This window comes from Megalobrama amblycephala, linkage group LG24, assembly GCF_018812025.1.
Source record: "Megalobrama amblycephala isolate DHTTF-2021 linkage group LG24, ASM1881202v1, whole genome shotgun sequence".
Classification (NCBI taxonomy): Eukaryota; Metazoa; Chordata; class Actinopteri; order Cypriniformes; family Xenocyprididae; genus Megalobrama; species Megalobrama amblycephala.
In genome coordinates, this window is record NC_063067.1 from 6360671 (window position 1) to 6380411 (window position 19741).

Below are 19741 nucleotides of genomic sequence, written 5' to 3' on the forward strand. Positions count from 1 at the left end.
AAATATCTCCCTTTGCATTGAACTTTGAGCGTCGTAACTTTGCAGATGTTGTTTATCCTCAAACAGCAACATTACACACTAAATAAAGTAAAAAAAAAGTGAAATCTTAATCAACAACCCCTTTAAAAGTGTAGTGGTTGAAATGGGTACTGCAGTCCAAATTCAAAATATTTTAGAGAGTTGAATTTGTTAATTTCTGAATTTTGCACAATTCTGCTTGACAGACGTGGTCACTCAAGACCTGCATGAAGATTCTTCCAAAGTTTTCCTTCTATGCTTACAGGTTTGGAAGGATATGAGGGTGAGTATATCATGGCAAAATTTTCAGTTTTAGGTGAAACAACCCTTTATCTTGGCCTTTTGAGTCAGTCAATTGTTCATCTTTCTCATCATCATGTACAGAAAGTTATAAACTACCTACTTCTTGTGGAGACATATTTAGGCTGTGCTTTAGAGTTCTTCTATCATCAGATTTTCTGGGAAAATCACTTTGAGTTTAATGAACAGAAAGTTCTGTAGCAGACAGGGTGTTTAAACTAGCAGCCAGTTCCCAGAAAGATTTTAATTATGTTCACTTCCTGTCTAAACTAATGAACATGACATGCAACGCAAATATGTAGACAGACGCATCCAGTGAAGACTGAAATCTCACCCACAGTTATAATTTGCTCTAATTTTCCTTCAACTAAAAGCTCAAGATTGTGAGCCTGTCATCCTCACATTTCGTTTCATTTAATATTTTGAACATTTTCTTTAAAGGGTTTGTTCACCCAAAAATGAAAATAATGTCATTTATTACTCATTCATCTTTAGAACAGAAATTAAGTTATTTTTGGGTTTTCATTTTTGAGTGAACTAACACTTTATCAGCATAAATTTTGCAGTTTTAATTGTAATAAAATCACTTCAGAAATAATAGCTGAGTGAAAACAATAACACAGGCATTAAAAAGCAAATGAGAAACCTGCTGAAAAGCCCTGACCTCATTTGGTGTTCCCTAAAAAATGTCTAGCCTTTTAAAAATTGCTAGTAAATCTCTCATTATTATGCTGTATTATCACCAAATATTGGATTCAATCTTTTTGTCAACTTGTTTTCTTTCAATTAACACAGGTTTTGTATTTCTTTTTGGAACTGAAATTGATCATAATGATCTGAGATTATGTAGCCCTACCAGTTTTTGTGTGGAAAAACAGTTCATTCAAGCTTATTCACCTCAAAAAAAAAAAAAAAAAAAAAACCCTGACAAACTGTTTAAAATGATAAAGGAAATTATAAATTCTGGCTGCTGCCAGAATGTGATTATTTCCAAAAGCAATTTGCAGTCCCTTGTGTTAGTGTCTAATCATTACAAACAAATGAGTGTATATAAACTGCTTTATTGATGCATTTATCTCTACAGTATTAACAAAATATAATTAATTATAAACTGTACAGATATAATCTGAGGAAGTGGGGATATTTATTGGTTCACAGATGTTCCTCAATGCGTCTTACCCAGGGTCCAAATACAATGCAAGTAAAAAAGGGATTTGGTGAGTAAATGAAAAATGCATTACCTTTCTTTTGTAGAAACTGCATCTCAACATAATGCAGGCTTCAAACGAATCAATGCATGCCACAAAAAATGAAAACGGCTATTCCTTTGTCAAAAATATATCAAGCAAATACAGCAGGATACAGTTTCATTGCAGGTTGAAATATTAATGGCCAGTGATGAATCTTCATAATTAGCAGAAAGTGTTCATTCCTGTGAGAAAATCAATTATATGTGCAAATGTGACGGACTGAGATCTCTTCTATTTTCTGCAGAATACCTAAAAGGTCATGCATTATTATTTTTTACTGTCTCGCTTTACTTTTTACTATTGTACTTGACCTTGTGAGCTCAACAAAAGCTGTTAAAAATGTCGTCATCTCCTGCTTTTCTTTGGTCTAGAGGTAAATAATGCTGTTTCTAAGCTCAATAAATCTGCTGCTGTTGCTGTCCAACACTGCGATCAGTTTCATTGCCTGCCAACTTGAGGAATGATTACATGCATCTGAGAAAAAGGTGAGTGATGTGCAGTTTATTTTTATTGCCTTATGAAAAAGTTGAGATTACAAGAAAACAAGACAGAAAATTGTGTGAAGCTGCTGTCAAATAAATATATGCCTTCTCTCTTCTTGAACCTGATGCAGTTCTCCTCCATGCATGGAAATCCTGTCCGCGTTTACCCGTGGAGAACAGATTCTGTGCATCAATGTCAAACTCTGAGAGAGGGATTTCAACCTAATTCAGTTAATCACAAAGAGCACATGGAACACTCTATATATGTCAATGAGAAAAGCTGTGAGTACAGCTGAGCGCTTTAATCAGCTCTGAGAGACGACAGCAGCCAGTCATGAACCGCCCCGCGTGCCACGGCTTTACTGAGATGGGCCTTCGTAATCAGTACAAATGAGAGTGGGACGCACTTCAGCAGAGATTAGAGACCGCAACATACACGCTTGACTGCAGAGTGAGACCTGAAATATACTCTACGCGAGTACGTGAGCGCAAATGCAAGCATGCAGTAGGTTCCATACTCAGTATTGGCACAAGTCATATTGTCATATTCTCAGTGCTGCTTCAAAACTCTTCAAAATATTGGTTCCAAAAGAGGGTTTTCACAGCGATGCGATAGAACAACCATTTTTGGTTCTATGAGGAACCTTTCTTAAAAGTTCTTAAAAGAACCATTCTCTCAAAAATAAGGGTTCTTCATTGGCATCGATGGTTGGTTCGTGAAGAACTTTTAAAATCCATGGAACCTTTCTATTCTACCAAAGGTTCTTTGCGTTGGGGAACCGTAAATGGTTCTTCTGTATGGTGAAAACACCCTTTTGGAGTCTTTATTTTTAAAAGTGTAATGTAAAGAACATTTTAATAACGTTTTTTTCTTTTGTGCAATGCAAAAATTCCATGTTTTTTAAAAATAAAGGTTCTTTATTGGCATTGATGGTTCCATGGAGAACCTTTAACATCCATGGAACCTTTCCATTCAAGATTCTTTATAGTGGAAAAAGTTCTTTAGATGATTGAAATGTTCTTCACACTAGGAATACAATGGTTATTTTAAGAACTGTTCACTGAAACGTTCTTTGAGGAACCAAAAATGGTTCTTATGGCATAGCTGTGAAAACCCTCTCTTGGAACCTTTATTTTAATAAGTGTAGTGTAAATAATATTTTAATAATCTAAATGACATTTTTCACTATAACGAATCTTGTGCAATGCAAAGATTCTACGCTCTTAAAAATAAAAGTTCTTTATTGGCATCGATGGTTCCATGAAGAACCTTTAAAGGTGCAATATGTAAGAATTTTGCAGTAAAATATCCAAAAACCACTAGGCCAGTGTTATATATTTTGTTCACTTGAGTACTTACAATATTCCAAATGTTTGCAACTATTTGTAAATCGTGACAAAATTGCAATTTTAACCAAGGCTGCGGGACGTGTGAGGAGTCGCCTGTCAGTTGCGTCATACCCGCGTTACCCTCGGTTTCCGGTTTTAATATTTAATATTTCAGGCTTTAATATTTACATGTTTTAATAGACAAGGGAACAACTGTTTTGATATATTTATAGACAGAAAACTAATTATTGTTATATAGCTCAACACATTTAGTCTTATTGTTTAAATCTAATTTTCTTGATTTTTTGCGAGTACCATGCTTTACCACGCCTCAGAGGAAAACACTATTTTGTCAAATAGCTAACATAGCATAATCAGATGCAGCTTTATTTTTAGTAACAGTAATACAGAATTTTCTCCATCATACAATACGTTTTAAAATGAATTGCATGCCATTTAGCAACAGAAGACATCCAGCATTTAATATGATATTGTAAAATCGATCTATCTTACTGCAGTGTGTAACAGTGTCTCACAGCAGCCGCCGAGCGAACGCACAGAGTAACGTTATAACATAATTTTCAACACACTCAAATGTATCTAATATGATAAACAGCGCTGCGTTACCTCATACTCATGACCGGAAAAGCAAAAGCGGTGCCAGCAACTGTGGCATAATAAAAGTCCCGCTGCTCGTGAGGTGTCTCCAGCTCCTCGTTCAGCTCCCACAACACTCGCTCCTGCTCTGCTTCATACTACAGTAGCGTTAATAATCGCATCCATGAACATGATTTCTTCCCGAGTCCTATCCCAATTATTTTCCACCGTCCATTGAGGTGAAGACCACATGTCCCAAGATTCCGCACTCAAACTTGGCATCATCAAGCTACGCCTTTGTTTTGAATAGGCCTCTAGCGGACAGAAAATCTTACATATTGCATCTTTAACACACATGAAACATTTCTATTCAAGTTTCTTTATAGTGGAAAAGGTTCTTAAGATTCAATTTGAAAGGTTCTTCAGGGAACTGAAAGTGGTTCTTCTATGGCATCACTGTGAAAAGAACCTTTATTTTAAAGAGTGTAGTGTAAATAACATTTTAATAATCTAAAGAACCTTGTTTCACTATAAAGAATCTTTTGTGCAATGTTATTCCATGCTTTTAAAAATAAAGGTTCTTCATTGGCATCAGTGGTTCCATGAAGAACTTTTATCATCAATGGAACCTTTTCATTGCACAAAAGGTTCTTTATAGTGAAAGAATAAGATTCTTAAGATTTTTAAAATGTTCTTCATACTAAGAAAAAAAACTGTTCACTGAAATGTTCTTTGGGGAACTCAAAATGGGTCTTCTATGACATTGCAGCAGTTTGGCAAGACATTTGGAACTTTTCTTTGAATGTTAAAGGTTCTTCACGGAACTGCAGATGCTAATAATCAACCTTTATTTTTAAGAGTGAAGGTGCATGCCATAAGTAACCAATAGCATAAAATGTCTAGAAGAATAGCATAAACTGCAGAAAGAGTCAGGTAATGGGTTTTGATATGTGTCAATGAGTTATTTTTCAGGTAGCTGGCTATAAACATCCTGTTTATTGGCACAGACATACAGTATGAAGGTAACTCAGTCGCCCTTTTGAGTAGGTTTGTAACCAGAGCACATTTAGCAATGCAAGCATGATTTCGCACATCATGCATTCTGAATTGTGCCAGAACACACTCATAATGCGATTCAACCGCACCACATTCCCAGCGTTGCTTGTGTAAATTGAAACAAAGAATTTTGGAAGACTCTTAATGTATATGGGTTAGAAGAAGGACATAATGCCAGGTCAAAATCATGTTATGCCCAGATTTTGTTTGTTTTTTCAGATTGCATATCTAAAAAAGGTCACAAAGTTGAAGCACTCAGATTGAGTTAACCATTTGTATAAAAACGATATGAAATTGTTCAAAAATGACCAAAAAGCTTATAAAGGTTAATGTACACACAGATGTAAGTTCAACAAGATAATATTCTGGCCTAATTTAGCACACTTTCTGAGATGTGCATGCTATATTATAGACCAATATTTGTTTTTGAATAATCATACAGTTTCATGGCCCATATATGACTGGGATCACACTTTTATTTATTTTCCCAAACTGGCACTGCTTACCTTAAGTGGTTTACTCAGTGCTTTTTGAGTTAGTCATAGCAGTAATTGGCTGAACGCTTTACAGTGGGACTGACCCAGATGTGTTTCGCACAAGAACGGGAGAGGAGAATATCCACTGCAAAAATGATTTTCTTCCTCTGTGTTTTTGTCTTGTTTTCTGGTACAAATATTTCACCCTTGGGCTGTGTTGAAAACCCTGGACCACCTTTTGTGTTCCCGGTCAAACATGACCAACCTTTTAAAAATTGCTTGGAAATTATGCTATATTATCACCAAATATTGGATTCAATCTTTTTGTCAAATTGTTTTCAATTAGGACAGGTTTTACATTTCTTTTTGGAATTGATTGATCATAGGTCTCATTGATCTGAGCTTATGCACCTCAGTTTTGGAATGAAAAAAGCATTATTTGTGGATAAATTTGTCAATATTCAACAAAATATGGGAAATAGTGTGTTTTAATGTTTAATCAGTAAGTTTGCTTTGAAATGCTTTCATTTTGAAAAAAAGAAAAATGTTTTGTTTCAATTACCACAAACAAGTTGACAAAAAGATAAAATCCAATTTGGTGATAATACAGAGTAAGAGAGATTTATAAGCAATTTTTTGTAGGCCTGTCATTTTTGACCAGGAACACCACAAGCGTAAAAATTCTCAAAAAATGTTGCTGAATTAGTTATACCCTGGGTTAACTAGCATTTTGTACAAAAGAAATTTCTCTCCGGGTCAAAATGACCCGAACACTTACATTCACTTGGGAAGCAAAATTACATCCTACAAGTCTTACTGAAAAATTATGAAAATTAAGTAACTTTTAAAAGTTTATTTTTCTGACCCCACTACACTAGCAGAGATTTTTTTTCATGTAAAGTCACTTAATTTTGATCAATTTTTCAGAAAACAAGTCTCATCTTATGTCATTTTGCTTCTCAAGTAAATGTATCTTATTTTAAGAATATTTCGATATTTTTACTGGAAAACAAGACAAAAATATTGGCGAAGAAAATAATTTTTTCGTACAGTGTCCGATAACAAAACATTCATTATCACAGTGAATGTCGATTTTCACGCACACCTGCAATCTTTACAATATTTTTTTACAAGGCCTGCTTAAAGCGACAAGAATCAATTATAAGATATAAAATTATATATAAACTTGAGAAATAAAAAACACACCGCATAGAGTACATAGCTATGTTGTATTTACAATTCACTCATGCTTTTTGACAGTCTTCAATCATTTTTCTGATACGCTACAGGAAAAGTTTCGCTCTCAAGGCCATGAACACAAAGAAACAGGCTGGTTTGGTGTTGTGGACCTTGACCTGGTTTCTCTTTCCATCCTGACATTATCTAATGCACTGAATGGGTCGACTGGGATGTGCTGCCAACAGTGGCATTACTGTGGCCCATATGTGCAGGATCATACCATGTGTTGCCTCATGAACGCTTCAGAGAAAAACTGAAAGGAAATAAAACACGTCCGTTCGTCCGTTCCCATGTATGTGGACTCTTTTGGTCCAATCAATTTCAGTCTGCGTCCTAAAAGGTTCTGATGGTCGCTATACGTTAGTCTCGAGACCGTTCATGTCAATGGCACAATGGTCCTTGTCTCTGTGTTTCAGGTGCCGCGGTGGTATGGGCGGCTTTTTCCGATCTGGAGGCGGCGGACGGACCCCTTCCTCCAGCTGCATGAGGCGGGCCACATCTGGAGGGATGTGCTCGGGTTTGCCCTCTGGTGGCGGGGGCTGGAAACTACCATTGTTCTGCTGACAGTTTGGCAAACCCTGGTTAGTCACAGGCTTTGTTTCGCAGATGAGAGGGACCTATGGAGAAATGGGGAAATGCTGTCAAATGAAGCATTTCTTTTATTGTTCTGTTCGACTGAAATCTCTGTAACACTTTACAATAAAGTCTCATTTGTTAACAGTGTTGGAAGTAAGGCATTATAAGTAATGCGGGTTACGTAATCAGTTACACAATGTTATAACATATTACATACACATTACATCATAACAAAGCACTGTTCGCCAGAGGAGTACTGGCCCCCCGACTAAGCCTGGTTTCTCCCAAGGTTTTTTTCTCCATTTTAACACCTATTTGCCACCTGATGTCACCTGATAGAGTTTGGGTCCCTTGCCGCTGTCGCCTTTGGCTTGCTTAGTTGGGGACACTTGACATTTGACTTGACATTTGATATTCAACAGTATTCTTGACATTTATTCAACAGTGCTTCTGATCTGCCTGCATTGACACTATTCTTTAAGAGCTGCTGTGCAGCAAAAATTATGTACCAGTTATCAATGTAAAGCTGCTTTGATACAATCTGCATTGTAAAAAGCGCTATATAAATAAAGGTGACTTGACTTGACTTGACAAAAGTAGCACAATGCATTACTATCCATAAAAAGTATCTATCTATCATAATTAGTTACTTTTTTAGGGAGTAACGTAATATTGTAACACGTTACTTACACATTACAAAAGTAAAGCAACACATTACTTTCTATAAAATGTAACTATCTAATGTAATTAGTTACTTTTTAGGGAGAAACGCAATAACACATTACTTACACATTACAAAAGTAACGTAATTCATTACTTTCCATAAAAAGTAACTATCTAACGTAATTAGTTACTTTTTTAGGGAGTAACGTAATATTGTAACACATTACTTACACATTACAAGTAACGTAACACATTACTTTCTATAAATTGTAACTATCTAATGTAATTAGTTACTTTTTAGGGAGAAACGCAATAACACATTACTTACACATTACAAAAGTAATGTAATTCATTACTTTCCATAAAAAGTAACTATCTAACGTAATTAGTTACTTTTTTAGGGAGTAACGTAATATTGTAACACATTACTTACACATTACAAGTAACATAACGCATTACTTTCCATAAAATGTAACTAACATAATTAGGTTTCTATAGAGTAATGCAATATTGTAACACATTACTTACACATTATAAAAGTAACGCAGCGATTACTTTCTAGTAGGGTTAGTAGGTCTAGTAGGGTTAACTATATTATCTAAGTAACTATCTAACTTAATTAGTTACTTTTTTAGGGAGTAACGTAATATTGTAACACGTTACTTGCAGATTACAAAAGTAAAGAAACACATTACTTGCTATAAAAAGTAAATATCTAATGTAATTAGTTACTTTTTAGGGAGTAACGCAATAACACATTACATACACATTACAAAAGTAACGTAATGCATTACTATCCATAAAAATAAATATCTAACGTAATTAGTTAATTTTTTAGGGAGTAACGCAATATTGTAACATTACTTACACATTACAAAAGTAATGCAATGCATTACTTTCCATAAAAATAAATATCTAAAGCAATTAGTTACTTTTTTAGGGAGTAACACAATATTGTAACATATTACTTTTAAAAGTAACGTTCCCCAACACTGTTTGTTAACATTAGTTAATGCATCAAAATCATCATTACATGGAAATTGGCAAATAATAAAATGAAAAATGAGCAGCTGGTCTCGAATCAGTGTCCAAAATTAACTATTTATGAAGTGTAAATTTTCAGGAAGATTTGGACTTTTTAGCACTAAAAAGTAAACATTTTATTACACAAGTTTTTAAGCAAAATTTTGATGAACAAATGCACTGTTTACTGAATATCAGCATGGCTATGATTTGGCAGTGTGTTACTACAATTTGACTACAATACAGGTTTTTTCATGGAATCCAAACAAATATCGTGTAGTGAAGGCACTTGATCATCTTTTGGTGGTGTGGTGTATAGGGGTTAAGCTATCATCATTTTGCTCTTGAACTACAAGTAGCTCTTGGATAAAAGCATCTGCTAAATGACTTTTTAATTACTAAGAGTGGAAAAATAAGATCATCACAGTCCCAGAAGCACTCACATGTCCTGAAGAATCATTAGAAATGGCCCTCAGCATATGGTGCACATATGCCTTCAATCAGGCTTTAGCAAAAAATAAAGACAAATTATATTTTTTCTTAACCATTTGCAACGAAAACCACAAAAATTGATGTTTTGCATTTTCTTTAATTAAAAAAATTCTGCTGTATTTATGATGTTAACGTTAGCTGTCGAAATGCATCACAGTCTGTGAAAAAGGGTCCGTTGTGATGACATCGGTATCATGTCATATTTACATAGTTTCTAAAAACTAATGTTTTTCCACCTGACCTTGTCGTGACTATCTTAATAGCTATCTGCATGCAATAGTCACGAACTCTCCTCGCACCACTAAGTTTGTTCTGATTTTCAATAAAATATCCTTGAAATGTCTTTGTGAGTTCTGAATCAGGTGACCTGTCGTATTTGTCAAGGAAAAAACTTTTAAATCCATTTTTATCTTTAATTGAGATCCATATTCATCAATTACTTAACATACTTATTTTCCATTCACATCTCCCTCATTATTGTTACCATGTTGAGGGCACAAAAGTGTGGGTGTAAAATTAAGATTGCACTAATATCTGTCCTCATGAAACACTGACAAAGACATAGAAATAAACACATGATAAATATATCATTCAGAGATTCCGTGCAACTTGCAATTTTGAGAAATTTACTGCAGTTCAGTGAAATTATGTGTGTAGTGCTTTTTACAAATTATATTATTTCCAAAGGAGCTTTACAAAGAATAGCAGTTCACAAACCCCACAGAGACAATGGCAGAGAAAAACAATGGGAGGATCAAACTTGGTCTTTGTGTTTGTGGAAATATATGCAGGTATGAGTGTGTGTAAAAGGTTCCCTGAAGTTGTTCTGCTCTATCTAAATCCAATACATTAAATTGTCATTGAACATCCATTAAATTTCCAGATGTATTTGGGCTGATTACATAAAATTTCAAGCAGTGTGACATGCTATACTGTATTTTGTGTGTGTGTGTACAGATATGATATGATGTTTTTGGTAACTCACCCCATCTCCCTCTTTGATGAAATCCTTTCTGCAGATATGGGCCATGATTCCTGTGGCCAGAGCGTCGCCCATCACATTGACCATGGTGCGAAATCTGTCTCTGAAGAGGTGAGGGCAAACAGACAATATGTTAAAATTCACTTAAAGGTAGGGGTGTAAAGGATCAGCTGATCTGTGATCCATACGGATCAGGTTCAATGTAATTCACCGATTAATTTCATTGTCAAAAGCGCAAAGACCGAATTGATTCCTCTTTCGCATATTCTTGCGCCTGAACGGTCGGATACATAGCTAACACATAAAATTGTCAAATTACCCGTCTCAGCGAGCATTCTCATGAACACAGTCGGTTATGTCGTAAGTGAATGTAAACAGTTGAGAAAGAAATGGATGTTTATCATTATAAACATAAATAAAACATAAAACATTATTTTTTATTCAGTGGTTGAAACAAGCTTCCATAGTAACCTGTTTATATAAGCACTGCAATAAATGCATATAATATACAGCACATGTCGATACTTACAAGGCCCAATCAACAGCGATAATGAGAGTGATGTCATCAGTGGGCAGTCCTACAGATGTCAGCACTATTACCATAGTGACCAGACCGGCCTGTGGGATCCCGGCTGCACCGATGCTCGCTGCCGTCGCTGTAATACTGGAAAACATGGTAAACAAATCGTTACACAACAAACTAGAGACAATTGAATGGAAGTTTGTGTCTGCCACAAAATAAAACAATTTAAAAGCTAATTGTGAGTTATAATATTTATTTAAGTCAGAATTGCGAGATATAAATTCGCAATTACGTGTTATAAAGTCAGAATTGCGAGATATAAACTCGCAAATGCGAGTTATGAAATCAGAATTGTGAGATATAAACTTGCAATTGCGAGTTATAAAGTCAGAATTGTGAGATATAAATTCACAATTGCGAGTTATAAAGTCAGAATTGTGAGATATAAACTCGCCATTGTGTTATAAAGTCATAATTGCGAGATATAAACTTGCAATTGTGAGTTATAGAGTCAAAATTGTGAGATATAAACTCGCAATTGTGTTATAAAGTCATAATTGCGAGATATAAACTTGCAATTGTGTTATAGAGTCAAAATTGTGAGATATAAACTCGCAATTACGAGTTATAAAGTCAGAATTGCAAGACATAAACTCGCAATTATGTGTTATAAAGTCAAAATTTCGAGATATAAACTCACAATTGCGAGTTATGAAGTCAGAATTGCAAGATATAAACTCACATTGCGTTATAAAGTCAGAATTGCGAGTCGCAATTACATTTTTTTTTCTTTTTTATTCAGTGGCAGAAACAAGCTTATATAGTAACTTGTTTATATAAGCACTGCAATAAATGCATGCTGCTATTGCACTGTATATGTGTACAGAGTAAACTCTGTGCTATTGCGTGCAGAGAGAATTCTGTAGCATGTTAATATGGGCACCGCAATAAATGTTTGTCACAATTGCGCTGCATATTTGTACAGAGTAAATGTACACATATAGGCATTTCAACACGTGCAATTATTGCGCTGCTTAGACTTGTAAAATGAATGCATTAACCTGTAAATATAGGTGCTGCTACTGCCTTTCTTATGTGTGTAGAATGAGCGCCGTCACTTGTTTAAACTGTATATGCTCCACAGTAATATGATTTTATTGCATTGATTACAGTGTGAATAATGTAACCTCTTAATTTTAGCACCGCAATAACTGCTTGCTGCTGTTGCATATGTATATGTATGCAAAGCGAGTTCTGTAACCTTTTAATGTGGGCGTCGCAATAAATGCATTGTGCTATTGCCCTGCTTATGCATGTGGTGTGAAACAGGCTCGTTCAACCCCTAACATAGAGCAAATGACAGCTAGGGTTAAGAAAGATAGAGATAGACAGCTGATGGATTTTGGGAAGAGTGGTGGGGGTGGGGGAACAATTGAAAACTGCGCAATAATCCTGCTGTAAGACTGCCATGTGACAGCGGTGTTTATCCCTGTAACAGCGCTGCCCAAAATGCTCTCTGACTCTCTATCCCTGTATTTTCTTACCCTCCATTTATTCACCTGACCTTCCACTTGCAAGATTGTGAGGTCTCCATGTCACTCTATGATGTAGTGCACATAGTAAACTCTGAAGTATGTGCTTGGTCTTCCTTTTAGTCCAGACCGGATGAATATGGGAATATTTATGACTCTGTGGAGGGCACCAGAGCTCTGAGATAATGCTGCATGCCAAAAGATCTAACAAATGATGGTTCTGTCAAGCACGCATCACCACATCTGCGCAGCAGCAGCTGTCTTGTGCATGCTAAAATACACCCCACATGAGCATGTGGAATGGTGATATTGGGGAATATTTATAGATTATAGGTGTAGGTTCCATGCACATGCTAAATATTTTACATGCATCATAATTATTTTATATTTGCATACTTTCAATCATATTGAAACAGTAATGCAACTTGAAATCGCATATACATTCCTTAAAATTGAAGCACTTTAGCTGATATGAATTAGTTTAACTTGTATAAATTGAAGGGCCACTTCAACGTGGAAAGAGCTTTGAAATGGTAAAAAAGTTTGCATTGTTATTCTAAGATGTTTATTATTTCCTCTAAAATTTAACAGTTGCATAAATAATGGACTGCTATTACATAATGCTCTTTTGTGCACCATGCAGCTGGATTAAAGGGTCTTTTCGGCTTCATTCAGTCTCTGGATCATGAAGATCTGCATGTGCAAAATACTGTAAATCCACAGCTAGATAGTTAGCTAGATTGGTGAACAGATTGATGGATGGATGGGTCAAATAGTGGTAAATTTCTCATACTAGTGTTATGTTAGTATTGTTGATATTGTTATACTTTTTATTAATAATTTGAATAACTTTTGTTGTGTGTAGTTTTTTACTCTTGGACTGTTTGGCATGGTAATGGATATGACATTGTTGATATGTTTGTTTTTTTTGGCAGAAATGTTCTGCTACACTGCTGCTGTTATTATTGTTGCTGCTGCTGTAATTGCTGCTGCTGGTATTATTGTTGCTGCTGCTGTTATTGCTGCTGCTGTTATTGCTGTTACTGTTATTGTTGCTGCTTCTGTCATTGCTGCTGCTGTTATTATTGTTGCAGCTGCTGTCATTGCTGCTGCTGTCATTGCTGCTGCTGTTATTATTGATGCTGCTGTTATTGCTGCTGCTGTTATTATTGTTGCTGCTGCTGTTATTGCTGTTGCTGCTGCTATCATTGCTGCTACTGTTATTACTGCTGTTATTATTGATGCTGCTGCTGTCATTGCTACTGCTGTTATTATTGTTGCAGCTGCTGTCATTGCTGCTGCTGTTGTTATTGCTGCTGCTGTTATTATTGTTGCAGCTGCTGTCATTGCTGCTGCTGTCATTGCTGCTGCTGTTATTATTGTTGCTGCTGCTGTTATTGCTGTTACTGTTATTGTTGCTGCTTCTGTCATTGCTGCTGCTGTTATTATTGTTGCAGCTGCTGTCATTGCTGCTGCTGTCATTGCTGCTGCTGTTATTATTGATGCTGCTGTTATTGCTGCTGCTGTTATTATTGTTGCTGCTGCTGTTATTGCTGTTGCTGCTGCTATCATTGCTGCTACTGTTATTACTGCTGTTATTATTGATGCTGCTGCTGTCATTGCTGCTGCTGTTATTATTGTTGCAGCTGCTGTCATTGCTGCTGCTGTTGTTATTGCTGCTGCTGTTATTATTGTTGCAGCTGCTGTCATTGCTGCTGCTGTCATTGCTGCTGCTGTTATTATTGTTGCTGCTGCTGTTATTGCTGCTGCTGTTATTATTGTTGCTGCTGCTGTTATTGCTGCTGCTGTTGTTATTGTTGCTGCTGCTGTTATTGCTGCTGCTGTTGTTATTGTTGCTGCTGCTGTTATTGCTGTTGCTGCTGCTATCATTGCTGCTGCTGTTATTATTGTTGCTGCTGCTGTTATTGCTGCTGCTGTTATTATTGTTGCTGCTGCTGTTATTGCTGTTGTTGCTGCTATCATTGCTGCTGCTATTATTGTTGCTGCTGCTGTTATTGCTGCTGCTGTTATTATTGTTGCTGCTGCTATCATTGCTGCTGCTGTTATTATTGTTGCAGCTGCTGTCATTGCTGCTGCTGTTATTATTGTTGCTGCTGCTATCATTGCTGCTGCTGTTATTATTGTTGCAGCTGCTGTCATTGTTGATGCTGCTGCTGTTATAGCTGCTGCTGTTATTATTGATGCTTCTGCTGTTATTGTTGATGCTGCTGCTGTTATTGCTGCTGCTGTTATTATTGTTGCTGCTGCTATCATTGCTGCTGCTGTTATTATTGTTGCTGCTGCTATCATTGCTGCTGCTGTTATTATTGTTGCTGCTGCTATCATTGCTGCTGCTGTTATTATTGTTGCTGCTGCTGTTATTGCTGCTGCTGTTATTATTGTTGCAGCTGCTGTCATTGCTGCTGCTGTCATTGCTGCTGCTGTTATTGCTGCTGCTGTTATTATTGTTGCTGCTGCTGTTATTGCTGCTGCTGTTGTTATTGTTGCTGCTGCTGTTATTGCTGCTGCTGTTGTTATTGTTGCTGCTGCTGTTATTGCTGTTGCTGCTGCTATCATTGCTGCTGCTGTTATTATTGTTGCTGCTGCTGTTATTGCTGCTGCTGTTATTATTGTTGCTGCTGCTGTTATTGCTGTTGTTGCTGCTATCATTGCTGCTGCTATTATTGTTGCTGCTGCTGTTATTGCTACTGCTGTTATTATTGTTGCTGCTGCTATCATTGCTGCTGCTGTTATTATTGTTGCAGCTGCTGTCATTGCTGCTGCTGTTATTATTGTTGCTGCTGCTATCATTGCTGCTGCTGTTATTATTGTTGCAGCTGCTGTCATTGTTGATGCTGCTGCTGTTATAGCTGCTGCTGTTATTATTGATGCTTCTGCTGTTATTGTTGATGCTGCTGCTGTTATTGCTGCTGCTGTTATTATTGTTGCTGCTGCTATCATTGCTGCTGCTGTTATTATTGTTGCTGCTGCTATCATTGCTGCTGCTGTTATTATTGTTGCAGCTGCTGTCATTGTTGATGCTGCTGCTGTTATAGCTGCTGCTGTTATTATTGATGCTTCTGCTGTTATTGTTGATGCTGCTGCTGTTATAGCTGCTGCTGTTATTATTGTTGCTGCTGCTGTCATTGTTGCTTTTTCTGTCATTGCTGCTGCTGCTGTCATTGCTGCTGCTATCATTGCTGCTGCTGTTATTATTGTTGCAGCTGCTGTCATTGCTGCTGCTGTTGTTATTGCTGCTGCTTTTATTATTGTTGCTGCTGCTGTTATTATTGTTGCAGCTGCTGTTATTTTTGCTGCTTCTGTTATTATTGATGCTGCTGTTGTTATTGCTGCTGCTGCTGTTATTATTGTTGCTGCTGTTATTATTGTTGCAGCTGCTGTCATTGCTGCTGCTGTCATTGCTGCTGCTGTTATTGCTGCTGCTGTTATTATTGTTGCTGCTGCTGTTATTTTTGCTGCTTCTGTTATTGCTGCTGCTCTGCTATTGTTCTGATGTTGGTTATTACTGCTGCTGATTCTGCTTTTGGTTATTGCTGCTGCTGCTTTGCTGTTGGTTATTAATGCTGCTGTTATTGCTGCTGCTGCTATTAGAGAATGATGTGATTGCAAGCAGATTCAATCAAGGACCTATCAGCTTGTGCCACCTAGAGTTAAAAAAAATATATAGAGAACAAATGTTTTTAGGAACTTGACTTAAATTTCCAAACATACCTGATAGTGATGATTTGGCCAAAGTCTAGTTCATAGTTGTTGACCTGGGCGATAAAAATGGCTGCCACCGCCTCATACAGTGCAGTGCCATCCATGTTGATGGTGGCTCCCACGGGCAGCACGAAACGAATGATCCGTCGGTCTATGTGATTGTTCTCCAGCAGGCACTTAAAGGTGATAGGCAGAGTGGCAGAACTGAAAATGAAAAAGATCTCACGTCATTCATATATCAAACTCATGTCATCCGTTATTCATATATACAGCTACCCTCATAAACACAATTTGCCATATTTAAATCTATTCTGAGAAAATCCACATATTTATCACCATAATCAGTGTAGAAAATGCTTCTGTATATTTATAATATCCGTTTGCCTTTATACTGTATAACCACCCAAATCTCACACAACAATATATGTATGTGCAAACATTCACATTATGCAATTACTGCAATAAAAGACTGAAGTAAAGCATCATTTTTATGAATAAATTACAGATGAGTGTTGTGTGGTGGAGCTATATTTTTAAGTGTATAATATTTCACAACAGAGAGAAGAAAATAACTGCCATTAAAACAATTTTGTTTGCGCATTTTTCTTTTAAGTAGACACATGTGAACCACAGCCACTGGCAGAGTGAGTTGACAAAAGGCTAAATATATTGATGAAATTTCTCATGTGGGTGAGTGCTTGTCCAATATTTATGATGTTTTCCCTCTCTCTTTCATGGGTGCATGCAGGGTCACAACCTCCTGCTGACGGGGTGTGTAGTTTGAAATGAGAGCTTCAAGCGTGTGCTGAAATCTGTAAGCACTCCAAATGCACACAAAACCTCTCGTGCCACAAACTTTCCTGGGACACAAACCGTGGTCTGGCAGTAAACATGCTTTTGTGTTTTAGATTTTTTACTTCATTGGAACGGTATAAATCTTGGTAAAGGTTTTGGCACTTGCCATGTGAACACACACAAACACACAAGCACACACATAATCATAGTCATTATTTGAAAAGTTTGAATGGTCCTAAAAAAAATAGTCACACTTGTGCTCCTCATGGTCAAACATGACCGCATTGGAAGCAAATGGGAAGCGAATTTCAACTAGTGGAAACATTTGGTACTGCGCCCAAACAAAATCTTACTGAAAGCTCATTTTTTGTGATATCAAGCTCAAATTTGGAGCACAACTTGTTTAGATTTATGGTTTTGATTTTGTCTCAGTTTTAGAGTAAAGTGTGTTTTGGAAAATCTATTTCATATCAAATTAAAAAATAGTATTTTTATGCATTTTCATGATAATAAACTTAAACTTTAATAACTTTTTTTTTAGTTTCACTTAACTTTTTTTCACTTCAGCAATAATCTGCCAAGTGTCTTCTTTAAAAATAAGTCTGAGCTCCAACACATTCAAGATTTATGACAAAAAGCCATTAACAGGTAATAAATGGATCATAACTATTCCATAAAAATAATTTAGCACCATAAAATCACTTAAAAATACAAAATATTAAATAAAAAACACTACCAAACTAAAATATAGTACATTTATTTCATTAAAATAAAAATAAAAATTTCTGTCATTTTTGACCACTACGTGAGCAGCACCATAGGGTTAAACTATGGTAAAACACACTACTGTTCAAAAGTATATACATTTGTTTCAATGTTTTCAACTTCAAATCAGCATATTAGAATGATTTCTAAAGGATCATGTGACTGGAGTAATGATGCTGAAAATTCAGCTTTTCATCACAGAAATAAATTACATTTGAACATATATTCACTTAGAAAACAGTTATTTTAAATGATAATAATATTTCACAATATTACTGTTTTTACGTTTTTTTTTTTTTTCAAAAACATAAAAAAAAATAAAAATTACTGACTCCAAACTTTTGAACAATACTGCATATATATCTATATATATTTTGGTATTATCCATCAAAATACCACAGAATTCATCAAATTTGTTGCTAATTCTGACATTTGTGCTGTTTTACCACCAAAAACGGTCACTTCTTGGAGGATGATGTCATTAAGGAATGGCTTTTGTTAGTTAAAGGGATTTAGCAAAAGAATAACAGGAATGAATGTGACATTCGTATTTGTTTTTGCAGGTGTTTGTGTGTGTTGTACCTGGAGGACGTGGCCAGTGAGATGAGCAGCGCCTGCAGGATTCCTCGGATGTAGACGATGGGGCTCTTCTTGGTGATGAAGAAGTACATGCTGGGCAGAATGAAGAGGCCGTGCAGAATGAGGCCCATAACCACGGTGATGGCGTAAAATCCAAGCTTCTTCCCCATCGCAGACGGGTCGCTCATCTCCAGAATCTTACCGGCCACCAAAACACGATGCCGAACGGGAAGTACCTACACAGAAACAGAGCCTTTTAGACTTTATAAAGCCCACAGTATCATATTTGATACACAAGATTCTAAGACCTCTAAATAATCAACATGAACAAAACTACATCTAATGCAAGCCTTCTGTGGTCTGATTGATTAGTTTATACATTTTTTAGCAAGTAAAAGGCATTTCAGCATAATTCTATAAGTCTTTTTGCTAGATTTTTATCAAGTAAACGTAAGAATAACTTTTATATTCTTAGTAATATTTCAAGATGAACACTTACTGGACTGAAGCAACTTAGGTTTACTTGTTTATCCATGCATCATTTTTTTTGTATCAAATATGATCCATCAGGCTTTTGAAAATTTTTTATTTGTTTATCAATGTATTGCATTGCATTATATGTTTTAAAACTACAGAGCTTTTATCATAAAATTGCATATTTTTGCTCAGTTTGGGCCTCTGAATCAAACTCTTTGAGTATGAGCTCCATATTCTCACTATATCATACTATATGAGCCATAAAAACACATATGCACACTTTTTTCTTTTTGTCTAAATGTTCAATTTTCTGACTATCATTTCATATGTCAGACTTTGCAAGGTTAAAGTTGATAATGTTTTATCACTTTAAACATTAAAATCAAAGCAAAATAAAAATTGATAAAATAACAATCTTACCAGATGACAATAGCAACGATTTTCAGCACCGCTTCATTTAACTTTGGCAAAAGTTAACCAGAGCACTGCCGTTAGGACCCATTCTACCCAACATTATGCCTGCGCAAAAATGAGCAGAGATATGATATGAAAATATTAACACATTTATTCTCAAATGTCATTTATTGTCTCTGTGGCAGTTTTCTCACCCATGGTGGCAGAGAAAATGACAATCCCTAAGACGTTCATGCCCTCACTGGTGCCAGGAAGCGTTCGCATCACCACGTCAGGAGGTGGGGTCAGATCCAGCTGAAAGTTCTGGATATCTGTCCCGTTGTCATCCTGAATCCCGTAGATGAGCGTGCGGCGAGTGGTGCTCTCCGTCAGACTGGTGGCCACTGTCGCCTTGGGCGTCTTCATTATGGGCACACTGTTGGTACGATACTAAAGAGAGAAAAAAATGAA

At 36.2% G+C, this 19741-nt stretch overlaps 1 protein-coding gene and 2 long non-coding RNA genes across 9 annotated transcripts in view; 2 read left to right on the plus strand and 1 right to left on the minus strand.

Moving 5' to 3' along the window:
• The first annotated feature begins 5 nt into the window (after positions 1–5).
• LOC125260068 lies at positions 6–18522 on the plus strand. 7 transcript variants are annotated; one of them, XR_007182965.1, is made up of 9 exons: positions 6–301; positions 1477–1535; positions 1940–2053; positions 2182–2555; positions 7164–7328; positions 10521–10594; positions 11029–11159; positions 17010–17075; positions 18385–18522. It is a non-coding gene; the product is annotated as an uncharacterized LOC125260068 (long non-coding RNA). The 7 variants fall into 7 exon arrangements; XR_007182963.1 differs by adding an exon at positions 16875–16905 and having other exon boundaries at positions 6–2555; XR_007182960.1 differs by having other exon boundaries at positions 6–2053.
• slc1a7b (solute carrier family 1 member 7b) overlaps positions 4208–19741 on the minus strand; it is a 66366-nt gene continuing 50832 nt past the window's right edge. The window contains 9 exon segments of the mRNA XM_048178208.1: positions 4208–7364; positions 10487–10586; positions 11013–11147; positions 16271–16465; positions 18404–18611; positions 18614–18636; positions 19298–19340; positions 19343–19396; positions 19486–19720. Coding sequence (XP_048034165.1) covers positions 7101–7364; positions 10487–10586; positions 11013–11147; positions 16271–16465; positions 18404–18611; positions 18614–18636; positions 19298–19340; positions 19343–19396; positions 19486–19720 — 1257 coding nt within the window. The 3' untranslated portion in view covers positions 4208–7100.
• Positions 19575–19741, plus strand: part of LOC125260069 — a 29167-nt gene continuing 29000 nt past the window's right edge. Inside the window, exon 1 of the long non-coding RNA XR_007182966.1 lies at positions 19575–19712. This is a non-coding gene — a long non-coding RNA (uncharacterized LOC125260069). The remainder of the gene's footprint in view (positions 19713–19741) is intronic.